We start from the raw sequence: 24989 nt of genomic DNA, 5'->3' as shown, positions 1-24989 counted from the left end.
ACTGCACACTGGGTCTCTTTTTCAGGGGTTGCAAAACAGATAAATGCAGGTGGTGACTTGGTCGAGATTTTTAAGGGTGCTCGTAAACATGCAACATTAGCCATGTTTGGCATGGAGAAAACTCATACTGCAGCCAACATTTTGGATGACTTTAACAAAAAGGTCTCGCAATGGCTGCCCCCAAGAAATTGCAAGGTTGGTTATGTTTCTACTGATAATGGCAGCAATGTAGTTAAGGCCATGGAGAGCGGTTACTATTTCAGAGTGCCGTGTTTGGCGCACTGTATGAACCTTGTCGTGCAAAAGTTCTTGAAAAAAGAACTTGCAGTCGACAAAATACTGACCATCTGCAGAAGAATATGCACACATTTCAACCATTCTTTTAAGGCCCGGAAGGAGCTGAGGCGCCAGCAAAATGTACGTAGAATGCCAGTGAAAGCACTTATCCAGGAGGTGGCAACACGTTGGAACTCAACCTTCTACATGCTTGAGCGTCTGCATGAGCTGTTTCCAGTAGTCAATGAGTATTTCTACAACCTGGGTGGTGATACGACAGAAATGATGCTAGCGGTGGAGCAATGGCAGCTAGTTAAAGCCTGACAGACATGCTTCGTCCTTTTGAGGTCTTCACGCGTGACGTCAGCAGGGAGGACTGTTCTTTGAGCAAAGCTATCCCATTGTTGCTGAAGCTAGAGCACCAAGTCAAAGTGGTGTCTTCAGAATTAAAAGATGCTGGAAAGAATGAAGCATATGAGTTGGCGCAGAGATTATTACAACGCCTAGTTAGCAATAAACGGCTTGTAAATATCAAGAAACAACAGCACTACATTTGTGCTACTATTCTGGATCCACGTGACAAAAAGCCATTGTTTGGCAAAGTAATAATTCCTTTTGAAACATCAGATGTTACAGAGTACAAAGGTTGGCTAGCTCAGTCAGCCATTCGTTTTGAAAGAGAGCAGAAGGAAACTGTAGGAGAAGACAGTACTACTAGTGAATCAGCAGGCCATCAGGCGTCCCAAAAAAACACTGCTGCATCTGTGCCTGTGGCAGAAGTGAGTGACTTTTCCTCTGAGCCGTTAACCACACCAGCAACCGTATCATCTGCACCAGGCCCAGGCGATATGTCTGAAGCGGATTGGCTAAGTGAGCTAGGGTTTCCTTGTCCCAGAAAGGACACAGAAGTGCAAAGTACAGGAATCCGGGAGGACATTCTTTCAATGGTGCAGGCCTATACGGATGACTCAACAGCGGTCAATATTACTGAGGACCCATTGGCGTATTGGCATGGGAAAAGAAACATATGGCGAGAGCTCACCAACCTGGCTATCAATTACTTGTCTTGCCCACTCGCAAGCGTGTCTTCAGAACGTGTTTTTAGTTCTGCTGGTGGCATTGTGACTTGCAAAAGGTCCCGCCTCTTGCCCGCAAATGTGGAGCGGCTCACCATGATAAAGATGAACCAGCACTTCATACCACCAGATTACAAAGTACGAGAATGCACGCAGGAAGAAGAGGACACCGACCTCCCTGAGGAAAGTTCTCCTCAGTTACCAGAAGTACTACCGACTCAATTTGCAGAGTTTGAGGACGAGCTCTGCTTCCCTGACAGCGAGTTCTGAAAATGAGTCAATTATTCATTAACTTTATTTTTCGTCCTTATTCACTTTTATTCCTGTGTGTCTGTCTTTCTTTGTTTAGCAAGTGCTTCATCACATTCACAACAAAACTGTAATCACCCAATCAAACAACAAGCCCATCAGCAGAACTGTCTTGATTTTGATGCCGCAGCATTCCTCGGGTTCACAACAGTTAGTTGACAAGAACTCAGTCCTGGTCGTCTATCCTCCTCCTCCAGACTCACCCTATCCATTTCCCGTAATGCTGATGCCTGGATTCTGCACAATGAAGAAACGTACGTTGACGAGTCCCCTAAAGAGGGACTGGAAGTAGTGAGTCCTCATTTAAATACATTTTGCTAAGTGTGACTTTTTTTCCCCGAGTTGCTTTTTGGCTGTTTGGGGGGTGTCAAACTTGTTTGCGCTTGGGTTTACGGGTCTTGGCTGGGCCATTGCTGGCAAGGTCTATTAAGGGATGAAATTGGTTAGGTATTTACTTTGGAAAACATTTGGCCAATTACACGTGAACGTTTAGGCGGTATTATTGCTCACTTGCCTGTCTTAGGGGTGCTGTCTGTGGGGCTTCTAGGTTTTCGGGGTCTTTGAGCACCGCTGCCACATTTCTAATGTTGATTGCTTTTGTTTTGCAGAAAATCCACGCCGGGAAACTCCATTTGGGGCCCTGCTGCAGAACGCTTTAGGACAATGTGAATTCCAGGTGGAGCCAGCCCTCAAATACAAATTACAGGTAAGATAAGCGTTTGGATGGGAGGTAGTATAATGGAGTATTAGGAGAGGCGAGAGAGTGACAGTGGTACTAGTAGTAAAGTCCTAGGACTCTTGAATTGACAAACTCTGTGACAGGCATTTACTTTGGAAAACATTTGGCCAGTTACACGTGAACCAACACGATGACAGTGTTCAGTAAAGCGAACTTACTGCAAAACCACCACCCACCAGGCTCAAAAGTAGTAAAAAACAGGTATGCTCAGATAAAGTTTGAAAAAGTACATTTTTATATCCCTAACAAAATAATCTCCCGCAAGACCCTCCCTAACCCCAACAAATAAATAGTCCTTCAAAAGTCCCCAAAAACCCCAACTCCCGATTCCCACCCCCCAAAAGTCTCTAAAAAAGGGGCAAGGGACACTCTAGGGATGCATGGTGTTGACTTTGGCCTCCAGGGCATCATGCCTTAGGGCCAGGGCATCGTACTGCTCCCGGAGGGTGGCGTGGTCTAAGCGGAAGCCCTCCAACAAATTTTGATATTTTTTCAATTTCCGGACCTCCGCCTCCAGGTCGGACACTCTGTGGATTGCACGGTGCAAGCGAGCCTTTAGAGTACTGTGAGGGGCAGCCTTTGCTGCTCGGCTGTGGCGTCTGCCAGCACGGCTCAGTTTCGCCGGAGCACTGCGCTGACCGGCAGAACGTGGGTTCACGGAGGAGGATGCAGATGTCCCATTCGATGTACTGGACTGCGTGTCGTCCCCCTCCAGTTCCACCAGCCGCCGATATTGGGCAACAGTAGCATCCAGCCTCCTTTGCCGGGCCAGTACAGCCTGCATACTCCTTGTTGGTTTTGATGTTTTAGTATGACCAACTATATGAAGAAAGAAAGACATAATCTGTAACCAATGCTCTTTAAGAATATGATTAACACAAAATGATTCAGCAGGAAGTTGAGTCACAGTACAACTAGCAACTAGCCAGCGCAGTACAAAACTATTCAGGCCAGTATTCTGGGCGTCCGCAGGGAGGGGCAAGGGGGGGCGCTTGCCCCCCCCTGGATCGCAGGTCCATCCAGTGGTGGCCCAGTGACAAATTACAATATGGTAATTACAGCAGGCTGGGACCGACAGACAGATAGAGGCAGAGACAGAGAGAGAGGAAGACAGAAGGAGAGAGAGAGAGGGAGGGAGCCAGAGGGTGACAGAGGGAGGGTGAGGGAGGGAGACAGAGAGAGAGAGACAGCGAGGTAGAGGGAGACACAGGGAGACAGAAAGAGGGAGACAGAGAGAGAAAGAGAGAGGGAAACAGAGAGAGGGAGGGAGACAGAGAGAGAGGGAGGGAGACAGAGAGAGAGGGAGGGAGAGAGAGAAAGAAAGATGTGTGTAATGTGTATGCCAGGTCTGGTGGCTCAGTGGACGAAGGCATCCGCTGCAGGAGCATGAGTTCAACCTCATGGTCATAGTTATTTTGTTGCTCTAGATCCCCCCCTCCCCCACTGACCCTGCCCCCTTCGGTGCGGCCCTTGGCCACAAACCACACTGTCAATTTGGCCCCGATAGAAAGTTTGTGAGGACCCATTCTCTATAACCACATCCTCCTGATTTAGATTGAATTGTTTTTTTCTGGCATTTTTTGTTTTTCCCTCTGTTTTAATGTAGTTGCCAGGTCGTCTGCTGTGGTGCCGCACAAGATTTTTCTCTTCCCCTTATGGGGTTCTTTGTTTATTTAAGCTCTATGTCGTGTTAGATTTACAAAAAAATGTATTTAATACTTGTGCTCAATCATGTCAGGAGTAGGACTCAGGAGATGGTGATGATGTTGCACCCCCCCCCCTGGAAACATTTCATAGTATTTTCGTAGTTCATCCAGTGACCGTCTACTCTCTGTAGATACACATCATATGCTATCTAAGAGTCAGATAGTACCATGATCCAGCTTACCTGTACCCGCCACCACCACTGTCTGCTTCCTCACAGTCTGTTCTTGGCCCTCTTGCGCCGCCTCCTCCCCAGAGTTGTCCTCGGACTCGGAGTCGATCACCACCACCACATCCGAGCTGGCCCCGCCACCAGATGTTCCACCTACAAAGTAGAGTTAAGAATGTTAGATTACACCACTCACTAGTATTTGGTCTAGGAATGAAGAAATGTGAAAACAACAGAAAAAGTAATTGACTGTCTACTCTAGTCTAAAGTAAAAATATCCCTCCTTCCAGGGAAGGCTGTTGTCTTGCTGCACTTTTTTGTCACAATTGATGAATGCTTGCTTAATTTTAACACACACCATTTTTCTCTGAACAGACAGAAGCTGGACTTCTAAGGACAAGAGCAACATCAACTTCAAACCAGGTGAAAGCTCGGCTCGACCACTAGAAATGTGTTCCATTACTCATCAACTCAGCACCAAGCACTTTTCCATTTCCAGCTAACTTTATTTTAATATATGTGTTTACTTTTACTTTTAATAAAGCTTTTAAACTTGAATAGACTCTGTGGTTTTTAGTCCTCCAGACTAGAGTGACTGAGCGAAAGGTTTTGCAATTTTTGCAAGGAGGAGTCCGTGCCGCTGACACTACCAGGTTTATACAGTGTGCCAAACACGCCACTCTGAAATATTATTACTCTGGTCTTTGGTGTCCATAGTTCGGTTTGTGGAGAATTGTCCCTGCAACAGTAGTATTATGGATTTTGCTCCTATCTAAACACTATTTCGAAAAAATTAAATTAGGAACGCTTGGACAACAATAGGTCCTCTATATTTAAATGAAAACTTACTGGGGCCAGCAAAGGAGCACTCGCCGCCCTGGCCTGCATCCTCCTCCTTTGGAGCCACAGCATCCTCCTTTTCCGTCCGCTTGCCCCTGGGCGGACCTGACGTTCAACATGAAAGAAAGAACAGAAAACATTGATGATTGCTGCTTGTCGATGTCCTTGTCAACCAAATCAAACATTTAGAAAGAACAAGAACCAACTATTTCAGCCAAAAAGAGGGCTACAAAGGAAGGACTGCACCTGAGCCTCTACTCTAGGGGCAGATTTACAAGCCCCTTGCAGCTCTTTTGCTCCGTTCTTGCGTCACTTTTGTGACGCAGCGCCACAACAAGAGAGGCGCCATGGTGTGGCGTATATTAACAACGTGACGCATATGGGAGATGCATCCCATTCTAAAGCCCTGCGCCATAAGGGAGCAGTCCAGCGCAAGGGAGGGCGTTCCTGCGCAGGAACGCATGCTAAAAGTGGCTATGGGGAATATATAAAATTTCAATCAGTCATTTAGGACAATGATGCATCACTGAAACCCTGCGCCTGCATGAAGCAGACGTAAGGCTTGACGCAGCATTGCTGGAGCTGCGCCATCGTTGCAACGCAACTCCATCAATGAGCCGCCTTTACGGCACCGATGCGTAACGCTTCGGTGACGTTTTGGGACCATGGTGTGCCGCATTGTAAATACGGCGCACCATGGGTGGTGCTGGCGTGCCGCACACTTTGCAGGGATGCGCAGGTAATTGCTAATCTGACACTTAGGGGCATACTTACGAGTTCTGGGCTGCACACCTCCAGAGGTGCACCAGAACAAATGCGTAACGCAAAACTAACCTTGCGTCACGGCAGATGCGCCGCAATTACAATGCAGCAAACCCTGGCGCAAGGGTAGGCAGATGCGTGACACATCTCGTGACGAAAGAGGGGCGCATCTCTAGAGTCGCGTCGCAGGCGCGATGCAACTCTAGCAATGCTCAGGGCTGCACAATACTCAACATACCGCATCAGTCCTTACGCCTGCTTCAAGCAAGCAGGCATAAAGAATTGACGTAGTAGCGTCGCGGAAGTGCCTGCGTTAAATCTTGTAGATTTCACGCAGGCACTTTTGCGAGGCGCACAGCTGCCTGACCGCCACACCCCCCCCCCACCCCCTGCGTGGGAACGCACCCATTGTGGCGCAGGCCCAGGCCTTAACGTGGCGCATCTCCCTAGATGCATCACGTTGTACATGACTCGCAGGGATCCGCCACGTTTACGTCGCTGTGCGTCAGGTAAGGCAGCGTAAACGTGGCGCAAGGGGCTTGTAAATCTGCCCCTTTGTGTCTAGCATTACGCAGTTCTGTGAAGTACACTCATACATTACTCAGCCCAATTAAATGAACACAAAATAGAAAACAAATATGCAGTGGCACCGCCACAGAGAAGGAGAGCAGTGCACCTGAAATGCACAGAAGATTTTGAAATATTAATTTACCTCTCCTATCAATGTAATCGGCAGCATTATTGCTCTTTGTAAAAAAGTTAAAGCAAACATTTGCAATATAACACACAGAGCAGGAGAAAAAACAGAGTAGTGAGTGATGAAAAAATTGCTACTACTACTCACCAAGCCCGGGGACCTCCACTCCCAGCAGGTCGAGCAGGTCGCGCTCCCGGTCCAGGATATCGGTCCAGCGGTGGGTCACCTGGTTGTAGGTGCGCTGGACCCCCGAGATGTCAAACAGGGCCCGGCACACCTGCTCCCACCGCTTCCGTCGCTCCTGGCGGTTGGTGTAGCCACCAGCGATCCTGCCGCCTGCCGCGATGGTCCTGGGGAGGCGGCGCTGTACATAGAAAACGAGTGCGCCCACCTCCTCAGGGCTGAAGATCTCCCTGGGCACCACCATTTCCGCCCTCAAACGGCCACACGGGAGCCGGGCACGGGCTGCGGGGCCCGTCTTGGGCAGCTTCACAGCTGTCTTCACCATGGTCTGGGCAGGTGTTAGCAACAAGGAGGCAAAATGAAAAATAATAAGACTAGGGAAGAAGAAAATAAAAGTTTAAAAAAGTAGTTGAAAAGTAAACAAAAGTAGACTAAAACACAAAAATATAGACCTAGAAAACTAGAGGGATAGAAAAAAGTTAGAGAGGATAGAAACACCATGCCCAGACACATAGGAATGAATGAAAAACAAGATGGCGGCCCGATCATGTGCGCGTAAGTAAGTTCGCACGCGATTTCTCTCGCGAACTCGTGCGAACTTGCATTCGCAAGGCGCTCATTCCGCGAGATTACAAATAGCGGCCGGAAACGGAAATACGTCACGCAAACAAAATGGCGGCGCCCGTACTCAACCTTGGGGTAACTCGCACGAGTTTGCGGCTTCCACGGTCGATTTCGCACGACGCCGCGCCTCGCGTATAGGGCGAAATTACCGAAAAACGAAGTTCGAGCTCATCATTTGTAACCATTTCCCTGTAGTGCTTCCTGAAGGGGCCCTCCAGAATCCGGTTGCCTACTTGCAACTATTGTGTGACCCTGCTCTGACAGTCACAGAATAGTTAGAAGTATGCCATTGCATCCTGTTAAAAAAATTTACATTGCAACAAAAAGGAAAGGGAGCAGACAAGCAGGTGCCAGCCTTCATTAATGTCAGTTGGGGCAGGGCAGGTGTTGTTGTTTGCAAAACTTAAAGCACTTAGCAGGTGTGCTTTGCTTTGCCACAATAATGTACACTCACTGGTCAATCAGAGGGTGCTGTGATGACACCGAGGGTGGCATGGGTGTGCCAGCCAGAGGGTGGCATGGGTGAACCAGAGTGCCAGTGTTGACAGAGGATGGCAGTGCTTTGCTTTGCCCCAATAATGTACACTGGTGAACCAGAGGGTGCTGTGATGACACAGAGGGTGACATGGGTGAGCCAGAGGGTGGCATGGGTGAACAAAGAGAGTGCCAGTGGTGACAGAGGGTGGCAGTGATGAAGAAAGCCTTGCAAACAGGCTGGGCACGTAGAAACAACAAGTTCGCAAAACTGGCGACCCGACAAGTAAGTTCGCAATTTGCGAAATTGTACAAAACCCTCGTGAACTTGCAGAAACCCGTGCGAACACACACCCCAAAAAAATCCGCAAAATCCGCGAGAATCCGCGGATTTTGCATATATTTGCAATCCGCAAATTCTCAAATCCGCAAATTCGCGGATTGCGAATCCGCAAAATCCGCCCATGCTTAATAAACTCAGGAAACAAGGGCAGTAAATGAATCCTGTTAGCAGGAGGGCAGAAGGGCAGCCCTTTCATGTGGGACGCAGAGCTAGTTGTATTCTTCTTTTCACCCCAGCACAGGAGCACTCAAAGAAGGGGCTGGTTGAAGCACCTGACTGCCTGAGTTCAGACACGCAGAATCTTTTGCCCTTCTTGATGGCAACTAAACGCACCTATATATTGGAGTGACTCGGAAATGTCTCAAAATGCCTTTTTTTCAGCAAGCAAGACCACCTGAAATGCACTATGTCAATGCCACAACAACATGGAACACACCAACTGATGTCACAGCAGAAGCAATGGAACTACTTTGTGCATCAGCAGAACTTCTGCCATATAAAATTGCTGTACTCAAGTTAACAAACGTGAGCGGAGCCGAAGCCCCTGACTCGTGGTGCTTCTTAAAGTTCTTTTTCTGGAGATTTCAATAGGTCTTGTAACAGTGCCGGCATTAGTCTAGACCTAAAATCCACTGAAAACCCCATGTAATCCACTGCTCATGACCTCCAAGTAACCTCCAAGCTGACTTCTAAATTGGAAGAATTCAGGACATCTCTGATGACATCACTGTCAGCACAAATTGCATCCTTGGATGAAACAATCCAAGTTCTGTACATAGCCAGCCAGATGTACAAAACCCTTTTGTGAATGAAAACCCCATGATTCACAAAATCCCAGGGGTTGTCAACGCAATTTCTTGTTTTGCAATTCATTAAACTCATTTTGTGATTTGGAAAATGCTTTCTGAATTACAATATGGGTTTAGCAACACATTTTGTATAGCAAATAGGAGAGGGGTGTGAATGGGGCTTCCCCTCCGATATGCGATTTGCAATGAATTGTATCAACGGTTTGCAACCACAATCAAAATATTACCGGCACCTCAAAGAAAGTAGCAACATTTTGCAACTGAGAGTAAGACTCTGTTAGACAGCTTCTCTACTTTGGGAAACAAGTTGAGTGACCGCAGAAGGGGCGTAGTGGTTTAGATTACCACTGTCTCCTCCCCCACTGTTTTTGCAAAAAAGCTTTTAATAGCAGTATTTTGATACCGATACGACTTTAAGGATTCTTGTTCAATTTTGCTTGACCTAAAATTGTTCGTTAGTAAAAAGCACTTTTTATAATTCCAAATGAATACTAATAGGAAAGGGGTGTATAGTCTTGCAGGGCCACTGTAGAGTTTATCACTAAAGGTTTTCCCGTCTGTTCCCCTTTTGACTAATAATAAGGATTTTTTAAGCAGCCCCATTTCATCTAAGGTACATAAGCTACAAAAAAGATTCCTGTTTGGGAATGAATATACAGGGATAATGATTTGCTGTTCCTTGCAGCCTGCCATTCACAAGGGGTGGCAAATAGCGACCTGGCTAATTAATATTAATTAGGCAGTTTGTTCTGCGATCCCTGTGACGGGAGACCATTCATAAGTTGTTTGCCTTCTCTGTGTCCAGTCCTACTACACCCTCTCCTCTTTCATCTTTTCCAACTCTCTTTCCCTCGCCATCCTTATCTCAATTTACTTCACTGTCTGTGGGTAAGGTTTCTAAATCCCTTCTTTGAATGAAAACAGGGTCTCTGCTGAATCTGTGCCCTGATCCGATTCGCTCTGTTGCCCGGAACAGTGTAATTTAACTCTGTAACTCTTTTCTTAACACTGACCAAGTTCCTTTAGAAAGGAAACATGGCAGGTTTGTCCATCTTAGAACGACTTGCTGCTGATATACCTACCCTCAGCAACTATCACCTTCTTCTCCCAGCTGATCCAACTACCTTTGACAACTATCTCCTTCCTCTCCCCTCTAAAATCATTGATATGGAAGTAAAATCAGTACATTTCCTGCACCGTCGAAAAACACTCCCTGCAGGATGTGGTGCAATAAGACTTCAGATCTTCTCACCGATGGAGACCATTCATCTGTCTATGGCTGATAATGACAGAAGTATTCTGGGTCAGAAACCAGAGGACTATCCTTCTCCTACGTCGCAGCCAGAACCTGGAACACCTTACCTCTCCAACTCATGCTATCCTCGTCACTGAGCCAATTCTGGAAGGATCTCAGACCTGGCTCTTCGACTGAACCTCAGCGCCCATCAGGACCTGCAGTCTATCCCCCAGTGCATTGAGACCCTCACAGGTGAGTTACTGCGCTTTACAAACACTGATTTATTGAGAGAGGTTGTGCTACCCCCTGAGGCATTTGAAATGGTCTTACACAAGATTCTCATTTCATGCCTCTCTTCAAGTGGTATCTGTAGACGTGCAATGGCCTGGCTTTCTTCTTGTCGCACCCAGCCAGTCGTTCTGCCTCCTTCTGTGCCTCCCCTTTCAAAATAACTTTCGGCTCCCTCAAGGCTACTCCCCAAATTCCACTCTTTTTAAAATGTGCATTATTCCTCTTGTCTTTCCCATTTGGTCCTTTGGCTTCAGCCTCATGTTCTACATGGATGATACTCAAAGCATCATCATTACCTCTGCCAAGAATCTCAGTTTTTGTCAGTCAGGTAGGTCTGACTTGAGACGAGGCACCAAACAACAAAATCATCAATAAGTGCATTTTTTCCTCCAAAATATTTCCCTTTTTGTTAGGAGAGCTAGTACTGTATGTTGTTGTGTTTTATAATCTATTCACTCCGTTCATAGTGGGTATTGCAGTGTAACTTAAAAAAAATGTAGCAATTTTAATAGGTGACGGAACCACATATATTGTAGTAGTGAACAAAAAGAGTTCATTTGTAGTGTGCAAATGTTAAATATGTTCATATTTAAAACTACCTTCCAGACATTCTGTTTATGTGAATGAACTAACTAACCCATCAAACCAAGAGAGAGATGTACAAAGAGTACACAAAAAGTACACAAAGACGCACACAATGCGTTATACCTTCAATGCTGAAAATGCGCTCGCCCAATGTTCCAGCTTTGTCCAGAAGTGCAGCCTCATCAGACACATTAAAGAAATATTTCTCTGTTGGTACGCTAGCAATTGCTTTAATTTCATTGATTAAATTTTCGGTGTTAATGTCATTTCTGGTGTAGTAACCCAAGACCTTTATAAAAGAAAAATCGAATAGAAGCGTGTTGTTAATCCAAACTTCATCACCAATAACAAACTTTACTATTTAGATTTTAAAAGATAGAAAGGTTACTTCATTTTAGATTTCTCTTATAAGTATCACAACTTGAAAGTATGAAGAAATAGTGGAATTTAACTGCAGACATATTTTTTGACAAATAAAAACGCAATAGTGTGAAGTAATTAAATAGCTTAGCAAGTTAATGTGCAAAGGCAGAGAACTGTTCGCAAAATGAAGACAAAAGTTTCGAATCCTGAAAGGGAAAAAATAATTTCATCCTTCCAATGTCGTACTACTAAGGCCTCGATTACAAATTGTGGAGCATGAAAGCCCTGTGTGGCATACCTGTGTGGAATTCAGCTACATATAATTATAAAGTGGGCCGCTGACTGTGCACAGACCCAAAAATTCTGAGGGGCAGATTTATGAAGGCCTTGCGCCGCTGGTGCGTCACTTTATTTGACGCAACGGCGGCGCAAACAATACGCCCTATTTACAATGTGACGCATCTAGGAGATGCGTCACGTTGTAAAGCCCTGCGCCATAAGGAGGCGTTCCTGCGCAGGGGGGGGGGGGGGCGTTCCTGCGCAGGAACGCCTCCTAAAAGTGGCTGAGTGAAATCTATGAGATTTCACTCAGTCACTTTCAGGACAATGCTGCGTCAAAACCCTGCGCCTGCTTGAAGCAGGCGTAGGTCTTGATGCAGCATTGTGGAGATGGGGCACCCTCGAGCCTTGCTGGAGCTGCGTCGCGCTTGCGACGCAGCTCCAGCAATGCGCCACCTTTACGGCACAGATGCATCACGCATCTGTGCCGTTTTGCCCCATGGTGTGCCGCATTATAAATGCGGCGCACCATGGGTGGCGGAGCAGTGGCGCAGGATGACTGGCTAGTCATCATAAATCTGCCCCTAGGTGTGGGAATACGGGCTCTGATTTTACCAGCCCGTAAAATAGCATTGCTAATTGGACTGACTATCCAGCCCCTGTGCCATAGGGAACGTGGAGAGCTTTGAATTCTCCCCCCAGGTAACATCCACCCCTTCCACCTCCAATCGTCAGAAATGTATAAATTAATTGGAACGAGTTCAGGTGTAGCTAATGCTGGATCAGTAATGGCTTTTGTCAAATGGGTCTCATGGCACAGCCTGAGCTACTTTGAAGCTCTTTGTGAATCCAGGTGGCTGTCCTGTCTCTGACCACTGCCCTGTAGCTGCTTCCGAAGCAACTAGCACCTTAGTGTACTTAGCTGAGCTGCCTACTGGCTGTGCCTTATTTATTTATGTATGTATAGTTTTTGGAATGCATTCATTATGAGATGCCCATAATCTTCAATTGGCCTAGGTACCAGGAGCTACTGGATCTGTTGGAATTTTGAGTAACCCAGAAACACTTTTGGCCAAAACAGTTTCCCCGGGGGGACTCTGACTGCTCATAGCAACTGAAATCCCTGGATGATAATCTAGCCATGATAGAGGTACCACCCAGGGAATCAGCTGTGACAAATCTGCCTCCTTTGTCATTCCCCAATCCTAAATTAACCCTCAGGGTCCAACTCATAAGGAGGTGGATATTCAAATCCCTGAAGATATTGTTCAGTCCAGTATTGTTATCTCCCGGGGCCAGAACTATAGGACCCATTAAAGGATGACTCTAAATGAAGGCTTCTGAGCGCTAAGAAGGAGGTAAACAAATAATGGAACCTGGACAAATGTCCCATTATCAGATAGGCACAATGCTAGGGTTTTAGAAATGGGGCCTCTAGTTGACAATGGTTTGCACCTTGTTCAAATAGGGACCCTCCCTCTAGTCAGGGTAAGGGAGTCACACAGCTAAGATAACCCCTGCTCGCCACCTTGGTAGATTGGCAGTAGCAGACAGGCTTATCTCGGAAGCAATGTGTAAAGCATTTGTAAATACATACACAGTAACACAGTGGAACTCTACAAAAAGAGTGCTCACCAGTTCAGTAAAACAGCCAATATTTATCTGAATAAAACCAGACCAAAATGACAAAAATCAAAAATACACAATTCAAGATATCACTTTTCAAAGATTAAGCAAGTTTTATCCATAGAAATCAGTTTCTTTTAGAGCAAAGTACCTTGGATGCATCAAAAATCAAAGACAAAGCAGGCGCAGGGCAGGTGAGGTGCCAGAAAAGCAACACAATGCGCAGGTTCCTTAATCCACAGGGGAGGAAATGCATATGTTCCTTACTGCAAGGGGAGGTGATGCGTCGGTCCCTTACTGCTAGGCAGGGGAGGTGATGCATCAGTTCCTTTATGTCAGGGGAAGTAATGTGTCAGTTCCTTACTGGAAGGTGAGGTGATGCCTCGAGATCCAGAAAAGCAGCCTTGGTTCCTTACTCCTGTGCAATGTCGATGAAGAGTCGACGTCGAGGGACGATGCGTCAAAAATCTAGACATGATGCGTCGATGCTATGGCTGCGATGCAGGTGCTGCATCTATTTTTACTGCTGCGAAGCAGGTGCTGCGTCGATTCTTCATTGATGAAGCAGGTGCTGCATCGGAGCAGGTGCCACGACGTCGGTGACACAGTGCTTGAGACTCAAGCTGAAGACGTTTTTCAGCTGCAATGCAGGTGCTACATTGAAAAAACAGGCACTGCGAGTCAATGCGTGGACTTTCTCACCAGGTTACACTTCCTAGGGCCCAGGAACTGGATTTGGCACCACTTGGCAAGTCAGGGCTCTCAGCAGAAGAGCCCAGGCACTAGTAGGGGAAGTCTTTGATGCTTTGGTGGCCTTGAGACTTTTTAACAGGAGGCAAGAACGCACAAGCCCTTAATGAACATTAGAAGCAGGATGTAGAAAGCAAAGTGCAGTCCTTTCACTCACAAGATAGAAACAGCTAGCAGCAGGCCAGCACAACAAAGCAACATGCACAGTGGCAGTCCCTCCTACAGCATCCAGCTCTTCTTCCTGGCAGAATGTCCTCAGTTCAGAAGTGTTCTAATTTGGGGTGTCAGAGGTCCAATACTTATACCCCTTTCTGCCTTTGAAATACTCAAACTTCAAAGGAAAGCATTTGTAGTGAACAAGACACTGCCTATCCCTGACCTGGCTCCAGACACACTACAGGGGGGTGCAGACAGCTTTGTGTGAGGACAGGCACAGCCCTATTCAGGTGTCAGTGACAAATCCTTCCACAATCTAGCTCAGGAAGGCTCATCAGCCTGGTGATGGCCCATCAGGATATGCAAGGCACACCTCATCTCCCTTTGTGTGACTGTCTAAAAGGAATGCACAAGTGCCCATCTGCCAACCAACCCAGATGTGTATTCAACAGAGAGGCAGAGGCACAGAATGGTTAAACAAGAAAATGCCCACTTTCTAAAAGAACCATTTTCAAACATGCAGTTTAAAAAATAATTTCATCAAAAGATATGTTTTTAAATTGTGAGCTCAGAGACCCCAAACTCTAACTCTGCATCTGCCCCAATGGGAAATTACACTTAAAAGATATTTCAAGGCAATCCCCATGTTACCCTATGGGAGAGATAGCCCTTGCTATGGTGAACAATCAAAATTAGCAGTATTTCACTATTAGGACATTTCGGGCTGTAGCTGTGTCTAAAGTTTCCTATGAAAATTAACAAGGAATTTTGTTTTAAAAAAGAACAGCTGAAGTAACTGGCAAATTAATTTAGAAACTTTCATGAAGATTCGTCAAACTACGGTAAAGTTATTGGCAAATGAAAAAATGCTGGAAACTACAAGATAACTATAACTAACTACTGGCAACCGCCAGTAGGTAATAATATATTTGTTATATATTACTGAAGTTGCCTTCCAGTACGTCAGCTCCAATGCCCAAAACACTCTTTATTGTCAAACAATATCTAAAATTGTGCAGATAATCTCAGGATGTTTTTGGACATTCGGATCATTGGTTATTTGTTTTGTGCTGCTGTAAAACTGCACTGATCACCACAAAAACAAATTCAGCAATAATCCTGGATACAGTTACATCCAAGCCTATAAATTTTGTGAGTGAGGCAAACATAATGAGAGGTTATTCCTGGTCTGATGTTTTATACACACACACACACACACACACACACACACACACGCACACACATGCGCATGCACACACACACTCCAAACACACTCAAAATCATCCCTAATGTAGCCAATGGACCATTGAAGCGATAGGGAACATTTTCATGGAACATTAGATGATACCAAGCATTAGTGGTTTGAAAGTAATCAAGAGTCACAACTTGTAAAACATGTTTGCTCAGAGGCATTTTCAACTCATATTGGGGGCCGATGTGGGCAGAGAGAGTCAGATCAAGGGTAGGCAAATGCTGACTTCCACAGGGACCTTGAAGTGAAACAGCAGACAAGGTGGGCAGTATTGAAAATTCTTGCAGATGTTGGTACAGGTGGGACCCACCGCAGTTCAGCACTTCGTTCACACTCAAGAAGGGGAGACAGGGTGGGATTACACAAGGGTTTTCCCGTTCACATAGGGAAGGAGATGTTAGCGTAAAAGGGGACTATGGCATTTCCCGTAATACAATTTCAGTAAAAATATTTTGAGCAATAATGCCTTAAGACACAAATATTTTATTGCATTTCCGTGTGTAATACTGAACATGAAGCCTTACAGCAGAAGACTAAGAAACGCGTTTCTTTAATCATGGCACAGGCCGTTGTACAGAGCCAAGAGAGCAATGTAGCAGCACTGGGCATCCAAACAGAGCTGTATCTTAAGGTTCAGGGTTCCAGGTGAGATGCCAATCAGACGGAATGGAGGAAAGTGTAAACTTCAAACAGTAAATGCCTTTTAGAAATTCACTATACCTAAGTAAAGGCCTGCAAGCAAATTTCAACAGTGCAAAGGTCATATTTATCACAGAGAGCACTTCCTATGTGCATAAATACACAAGCCCTACCTGGTAAAAACGATGAGCTGGGGCTGGAGAGTAATTGGTGTGTAAATGTAACCACGACATTAAGCACATTGATCCAGCTGGTCTGAAAATGGGATCACTGACATAATATCGAGGGACATAATATCGAGTAGCAAAAATATCGTTGACAAAATATCGACAGACAGAATATCGAGTTTGTATCTACAAACAGGTAAGTACAAAAATATCGAGTACAAAATATCGTTTACAAAAATATAGTTTATAAAAATATCGACTTTATTAAAAACAGTGTTAAATTAAATTAATATTAAAAATTAATTACAAAAATATACTTAAAATACTTAAATTAAATTATAATAATTAAATAATTAATGAAAGTTATAAAAACATTTTTTACAATAATATTTGTTTAAACATATATATATAGTAACATAATATAATTAAATAATATCCAATATTATTACCGTACGATAGCGGAAGTGTAAAAATTACTATTCCCACTCCAGAGAGTGCAACAGTAGGGAAAGCGTTGGATAGCGTAGGGGTAAAAATTACTATTCCCACTCCAAATAGTGCAACAGTAGGGAAAGCGTTGGATAGCGTAGGGGTTAAAATTACTATTCCCATTCCAGTGAGTTCAACAGTAGGGAAAGCGTTGGATAGCGTAGAGGTAAAAATGACTATTCCCACTCCAGTGGGTGCAACAGTGGGGAAAGCGTTGGATAGCGTAGGGGTAAAAATTACTATTCTCACTCCAGTGAGTGCAACAGTAGGGAAAGCGTTGGATAGCGTAGAGGTAAAAATTACTATTCCAACTCCAAAGAGTGCAACAGTAGGGAAAGCGTTGGATAGCGTAGGGGTTAAAATTACTATTCCCACTCCAAAGAGTGCAACAGTAGGGAAAGCATTGGATAGCGTAGGGGTAAAAATTACTATTCCCACTCCAGTGGGTGCAACAGTAGGGAAAGCGTTGGATAGCGTAGGGGTAAAAATTACTATTCCCACTCCAGTGAGTGCAGCAGTAGGGAAAGCGTTGGATAGTGTAGAGGTAAAAATTACTATCCCCACTCCAGTGGGTGCAACAGTGAGGAAAGCCTTGGATAGCGTAAGAGTAAAATGTACTATTCTCACTCCAGTGAGTGCAACAGTAGGGAAAGCGTTGGATAGCGTAGGGGTAAAAATAACTATTCCCACTCCAGTGATTGCAGCAGTAGGGAAAGCGTTGGATAGCGTAGAGGTAAAAATTACTATCCCCACTCCAGTGGGTGCAACAGTGAGGAAAGCCTTGGATAGCGGAGGGGTAAAATGTACTATTCTCACTCCAGTGAGTGCAACAGTAGGGAAAGCGTTGGATAGCGTAGGGGTAAAAATTACTATTCCCACTCCAGTGAGTGCAACAGTAGGGAAAGCGTTGGATAGCGTAGAGGTAAAAATTACTATACCCACTCCGGAGAGTGCAACAGTAGGGAAAGCGTAGGATAGCGTAGGGGTAAAAATTACTATTCCCACTCCAGTGGGTGCAACAGTAGGGAAAGCGTTGGATAGCGTAGGGGTAAAAATTACTATTCCCACTCCAGTGAGTGCAACAGTAGGGAAAGCGTTGGATAGCGTAGAGGTAAAAATTACTATTCACACTCCAGTGGGTGCAACAGTGGGGAAAGCGTTGGATAGCGTAGGGGTAAAATTTACTATTCTCACTCCAGTGAGTGCAACAGTAGGGAAAGCGTTGGATAGCGTAGGGGTAAAAATTACTATTCCCACTCCAGTGAGTGCAACAGTAGGGAAAGCGTTGGATAGCGTAGAGGTAAAAATTACTATTCCCACTCCAGAGAGTGCAACAGTAGGGAAAGCGTTGAATAGCGTAGGGGTAAAAATTACTATTCCCACTCCAGTGGGTGCAACAGTAGGGAAAGCGTTGGATAGCGTAGGGGTAAAAATGACTATTCCCACTCCAGTGAGTGCAACAGTAGGGAAAGCGTTGGATAGCGTAGAGGTAAGAATTACTATTCCCACTCCAGTGGGTGCAACAGTGGGGAAAGCGTTGGATAGCGTAGGGGTAAAAATTACTATTCTCACTCCAGTGAGTGCAACAGTAGGGAAAGCGTTGGATAGCGTAGGGGTAAAAATTACTATTCCCACTCCAGTGAGTGCAACAGTAGGGAAAGCGTTGGATAGCGTAGAGGTAAAAATTACTATTCCCACTCCAGAGAGTGCAACAGTAGGGAAAGTAAATACTTCATATATTATTTAAAAAAAATATAAATTAATATCTATAAAAAATTAATTAAAAGTAATTACCAATTTTATATAATATAATAATTAATCAATTAAAATTACAAATTAAAATTCATTATTACAAATAATTACCTATTAATACAAATTATTTACAAATTAACAATTAATAATTTAACATTTAAAAATTATTTAACAATTAATTCAAATTAAATACAATTAAATACATTGATTTATTTAATTTATTATAAATAAATTACTTCCCACCCTATTCCCCTATAAACCCACAACCCACTACAGAAAATAAATTAGTAAAATTAACATAATTAGCAATTAATCAATTAAATAAAATAATTAACAATTAATTCTAAATAAATGCCAATAAATAATTTTACATATTTAATTAATTATAAATAAATTACTTCCCACCCAATTCCCCTATAAACCCACAACCCGCTACAAAAAATAAATTAGTACAATTAACATAATTAGCAATTAATCAAAATTAATTGCCTATTAAAATTTACTTAATGACCATATATAAATTAATTAACAATTAATTAAAAATGAATACCAATAAATAAATGTACATATTTAATTAATTATAATTAAATTACTTCCCACCCTATTCCCCTATAAACCCACAACCCGCTACAGAATTAAATTACGCAAAAATTAAAAAAACACAATTCATTAATTAAAATAAATTATAACATAAATACACACTTTTCACACATATAATAACATAAAAAACACTATAAAAAATTCGATATTATTAAAAATTCGATAATTTTAATAACCTATATTATATTCTTCGATATTTTAACTTTCTATATTTTTAACATTCGATATTACATTACTTACCTTAAAAACGATATTTTTGATGTCTATATTCTGTCCATTCTATATTTTAAACTCGATATTATGTCCATTCGATATTTTGTAGTCGATATTTTGACTGTTTACCCTGAAAATTACCTTTAATCCTTCATTCATTTGTGTCTTCATTTTACAGCCCTTTGGGTTAAATGGTGTTTAGCAGGGCAGGCATAATTTAATTTAAATAGTGAGGATAAAAGCAGTAGAACAGCTTCAAATGACTTCGGTAAAACTAACATTTCTAGGTAAAACAGCCTCACTTCACTGGCAGAAACCGTCAGGAGGGACTGGCACTCACTGAAGCCAGTAAGATGCTGATAACTGTTCATCCATCAATATGAGTGGAAGTGTGGGAGGTTTGGCTTTCTTCTGAATATATTCAAAGAAGATCAGATAATAGGTAGAGTTCGTCATCAAATTCAATTGGACTGATGTGGGTCCTCAGGAGTGAACCCAAAAGATATACAACTTTTTCCTGATATAACTAGAGCAGTTCATATCTTCATTTACTTGTGCAGAATACCTAACTTTAGGGATTACTGTAACGGACCTCAATGGAAATGTGTGCTTGCATTAGAGTTTATGATGTAAACCAAGATTGTAGGTCAGACTTTACGTCTCCACTTTTGTGATTTTAAGATGACTCCATAAATATGTGGACCATTTTAAGTGGCACATATTCTAGGAGCTGTTTTAGGGGAAAGACAAGGGCCCCTAACTATCAAGAAATTTAAAGGAAACGTGCCTTTTTGAGAACAGGTAGGCCATCTCATCTATATAATAATAGGCCATAGTACCAGGAATTTTTTATTTTGAGAGGAAGAGTACTGACAATTCTCAAGAGAAATGGAGGTGCTTATTTATGAACCCGTGCGTCACTTTTTTGCCGCTGGTGCGTCACTTTTTGTGACGCACCAGCAGGGAAAAAAATGCACCTTTTTGCACCATATTTACAAAGTGACGCATCTAAGCAGATGCGTCACTTAGTAAACCCCTGCGTCACATTATACCTGCGCCAGGTATAATGTATGCATGGGGGGCATTCTGACGCATGAAAGGGTCATAGAAGTGTCTCAGTGAAACCTATGAGATTTCACTGCGCAACTCCTACGATGCAAATGCGTCAATATCTTATGCCTGCCTCATGGCAGACCTAAGACTGTCGCAGGCACATTTCACATGGACTTGCCCATGTGTAACGATCCATTGCTGGAGTTGCATCACTTTTCGTGACACACTCCAGCAATGCATCATTACTGCGCCTACACATACATCAGAAATACTGACGTATCTGTAACTCCTTGCAACATTATGCGTCATACTTTAAATATGATGCAGTCAGCATTTTGCAAGGAGGGCGCAATCAAAAGAGACACATTGCTGTTTTCACGCAGCGATGCGTCACTTTTCATAAATGAGGCCCTCAATACTTTTAATTGGAGTGTACTGGCACTTCTCAGAAACAAGCAGGTACTCTCGTACAGAGTACCTGCACTTCTGTTTTTCCATTTCAAGCACTGAACATAGTATCAAAAAATAAAGAGAAATTGGTATTACAGATGATGCCGTTGTCAAACTGGAACTAGGCTTTTGTCCATATGATATTGGGGGAAACATCCTTTACAACGCAACTTTTACCACGCAGTGCCTTTACGACGCAACTTTTACAACGCAAACCATTACAACGCATTGCGCTGGGGGGCGCTCTAGGATAGGGAATAGGTTTAATTTACTATCCAACACCTTCCCTAGAATCCACGGGGACTGGAGTTGGAATAGTAAATTTAACAATTCACTATCCAGCGCCCCAAAGCACTATGCGTTGTAAAGGCATGCGTTGTAAAAACGCGTTGTAAAGGCATGCGATATAAAAGCATGCGTTGTAACGTCATACATCCGATATTGGAAAAGTTATCACATGCAAGGTAATGGTTTTATTGGAGAAAACCCCCAAAAAGCTGTGTTTGGCTTAACATTTTCCAGAACATATAGTTATTATGCGAAAATTCAGCTGATCATTGGTTTTTTAGGGAGCCGCTAGGAGGCAATGGCGTACAAAATCCGCAAAGTTTACAAAGCTGGAGATTTTTAAATCTTGGCAAACCTCTGGTGGGCGAAAACAACACAGCTCCACAGAGGCTACATAACCTAGAATTTAAATATGTGCTGCATTGGTAGGTTTTTACTCCTAAAAAATCTAATCCGATTCATTCAAAGTGAATGTTAATATTGACAGCCATGTTGTCAAATGACTGTCAGCAAAAGATGGTGGCTCTGTAGAAGGGGTGGATACAGAACCCGGCTATACATGTAAGTAGCAACATGAATGAAATATATTTTACATTTTTCATTAGGGTATATACAAATCTGTCAAAAATGACACCTGTAACTGTTTCTCAGCACCACTTTGGATGAACCATTACAAAGAGGTGAACAAAACAATATACGCACCGCAGTAAATATGTTTCACCATTTAATTTCAAAGGCCGCCCTGTATGTATGACACAAAAAGAAAAGATACTTACAGCGATGCCAAACCTAGTGATATTGTCCTTTTTACAGCCATCAATCACCGTCCGTAGCATGCTATTGTCATGTGACTCACCATCTGTCACAACAACCATTACTTTTGCGGCATTTGCCCTTCCCCCGTTTTGGGATAAAAAAGTGTTGGCCCTGCAACAATTAAATCATTAGGTTAGCAAAAAAAGAAAATCCAATTTGTAAGACAAGAATGTAAAAATCAATATATATATATATATATATATATATATATATATATATATATATATATATATACTATATATAAATACAGAAAGTTTCAATGTTTTCTTATAAAATTAATACACGCCCATAAATATAAATAACTTAAACAGCATCACTTGCACATGCATTTTTTAATCTCATAAACCTTCACGAGCGCTAGAGGGCATTGTTCCGGAAATATTTGTATCCTCTGTGCAAGCCTTTAACAACTATGCAGTTGTGAACATATGCTTCTGCTCTGAATAAGCTCTGAGCACTACTTTAGTTTTTTCATAGAATCTCCGCCATTATTCAGGTGCGTCATTTCCAGGGTTCAGGCACCTGTGCAGTCCATGAAATATTAGTAGCACTATGGGCTTCTTCTCTTATCCAGGAGGAATGATTAATTTACCTTTCTTCTGGAAGTCTATTTTGTGCTATCTAAGAAGTACAGTAATAGTTGAATACACAGACACAGACACGTTTTTAAGCACTTCATAAAAAGCAACTCAGTTGTGGCAGACTGAGCACAGAAAACATAATCATCTCATGAACGTGAGAAGAAAAAGTGACGTATCCTTTAACAATAGCTGCAACAGATTTCAGTTGACAGCAGGCTACCGCATCAAGGGGCATATTACCAAGGGCCATTTTCGCCGCTTTAGCTGAACTTTTTCCAGCTAAAGCGGCGATAATTTTATCGCCCTATTACCAAGCTGTCGCTAACACCAGTTAGCGATAGCTTGTAGGCGATAGTGGGCATTTTGGGGCCTGCTTTGCATGTCAGCGATAATTATCGCTAATGACATGCAAAGTGGGCGTGCCTAAATGTCAGCGACTGAAAACAGTCGCTGCAATTGCTATCGCCTATGATCAACACAGGCGTAGTTTTGGAAATATTTGCGCTAAGCGTGAATATCTCCAAAAGCTAACGCCTGCCCTGACCAGTTCTTAGCCATGTTATCCAATGAGAGGTGGATAACATGGCTAAGAGCATTGTCACGGTAATGCCTGAATATCGCTGTATTGACAGCGATATTCACGCATTTCGCCTGTTTTTTTATTGCTCCTGAGATAAACCTTGCTACTAGCAAGGTATCTCAGCGAGGAAAACAGGTGAAGGGCGGCGATAGGAATATTCCTGCTAAGCCAACTTAGCAATAATTATCGCTAGTTGTTGGTAATATGCCCCCATGTTCGTTTGGTATCATTCAGCGAACACACGGATCCCTTGTAGATCAAAACTATGGGTTTGAAATTTGAAGACAAGGGATCCATAAACAAAACTGAGAAACTACAAGTCATCACATCCATATGATTCTTCAAAGAAGCAGACAAAACAGCAGCCACAAAATATCCCTCATCTTGTAGATTATGCAAGAGCCAAGAAAAACACATTTCTTGATCAATGGGTTGTATGGCACTGCATGGCTGGCTCTTTCCAGTCTGAATAAATGCACCATTTTCACTGATGCAAAAGTTACTCTTTCTTTATAGCCGTACAATGCATAGCCGGTACCATGAAATGTTAACAAGCATTTGCAATGCAATAGGTCTCGCATTTGCGAGAGTTTAAGCTATTGGCATTGTAATTGACAATTCTTTATATTTATCTATCTGTTTTGAAAACCAACACATAAATGCAGTGTCATTTACAATACCAATTGCTCAAAATCTCACAAATGCGAGAGCTATTGCATTGCAAATGCTTGTTCTAAACTAGGCTGTATTTCGAGGGCATCGACCATTTATGGGTGAAACCCGCAGTCCAAGTAGGTCAGAATCTTCCAGCTGGGACTTGATTTTCAGGCTGAGATTGACAAGTGTTTGCTCACTTATTGCAAGTCATTTACTTCATTCCAGATCAAGGCATGCTTAAAGCACTCTACAGAGCAGCAATTCAACATTTTACGCACACTTGTAAAATAACAGCAAAGATGCTGCGCAGCGACAGACTCCGCAGTTTAAGTATTGTGATTCGGAAATAAGTGGCCAGGCTGTACGCTGGTTTGCAACAGCTCTGTATGTACACCGACTGCTGATAAGCAAGAGGAAAGCTAAATTAGAATAACATTGGCTGACATTGACACGTGCACACTTGCAGTACTGAGAAGTTCCTTTGGGCCGGTAACAGTGTCTCCAGTTATCCATAAAATGAGCGCAGCCCATAAGGTTTGCGATGTTCTTTCAGCATGATTGCCCTACAGCACCTATAAAGTTTCAACATGCCAACCCTCCCGATTCAGGCGGCAGACAACCGACCGCAAGGTTAGTCTCTCGACTCCCTACTCCTGTCTGCAACAAGCAGGGTTGTGCAGAAAGTGCTGAATCTGCATGCTAGGCACTGCAACAGCTCCGCCCCTCGGGCTTCGGCTCACATTTCACTGTAGTTCCTGTCCAAACGATTCAGTTATAGCTAAAAAAATAAAGAGGAAGGATGGCCAGATGATGGCGGGTGTGGGTGGTGTGAAACAAGAGGTAACACAAGATAGGGCAGGAGCCTGAGGCAAATAAGCTCATGTTTATGGCTCCTCTAAGTGTGCTCTACCCTTGAACAGCTTATGGGACAATAGGAAAGAGAATTTGGGGACATGCATAGCATAGAATAGTAGATCGGTGCTGTAAACTAAGAGAATGTTTTTCACTACGAGGTTCTGGGTAATATCACAGTCAACTTGAGTATTACTCTTGTTGTCCATTTGATGCCATTTAGAACTGGGTTCTCATTAGAACTTAATTTGCAGAAAAATACATGCAGCACCCAGAGCTCTGCTCAGAAGTCCATGTTTGGCACTAAC

At 43.3% G+C, this 24989-nt stretch overlaps 1 protein-coding gene across 1 annotated transcript in view; it reads right to left on the bottom strand.

The window, feature by feature from the left end:
- The window catches only part of ITGA2 (integrin subunit alpha 2), a 683385-nt gene that overhangs the window by 305801 nt on the left and 352595 nt on the right, over nt 1-24989 (bottom strand). The window contains exons 8-9 of the mRNA XM_078675061.1: nt 21972-22122; nt 11242-11407 (exon numbers count right to left, since the gene is read on the bottom strand). Of these exons, the coding sequence (XP_078531187.1) occupies nt 11242-11407; nt 21972-22122 (317 nt within the window). The remainder of the gene's footprint in view (nt 1-11241; nt 11408-21971; nt 22123-24989) is intronic.

Source organism: Lissotriton helveticus, chromosome 2_1, assembly GCF_964261635.1.
Source record: "Lissotriton helveticus chromosome 2_1, aLisHel1.1, whole genome shotgun sequence".
In the NCBI taxonomy this organism is placed as follows: Eukaryota; Metazoa; Chordata; class Amphibia; order Caudata; family Salamandridae; genus Lissotriton; species Lissotriton helveticus.
This window is presented reverse-complemented; position numbering and strand designations above follow the sequence as displayed.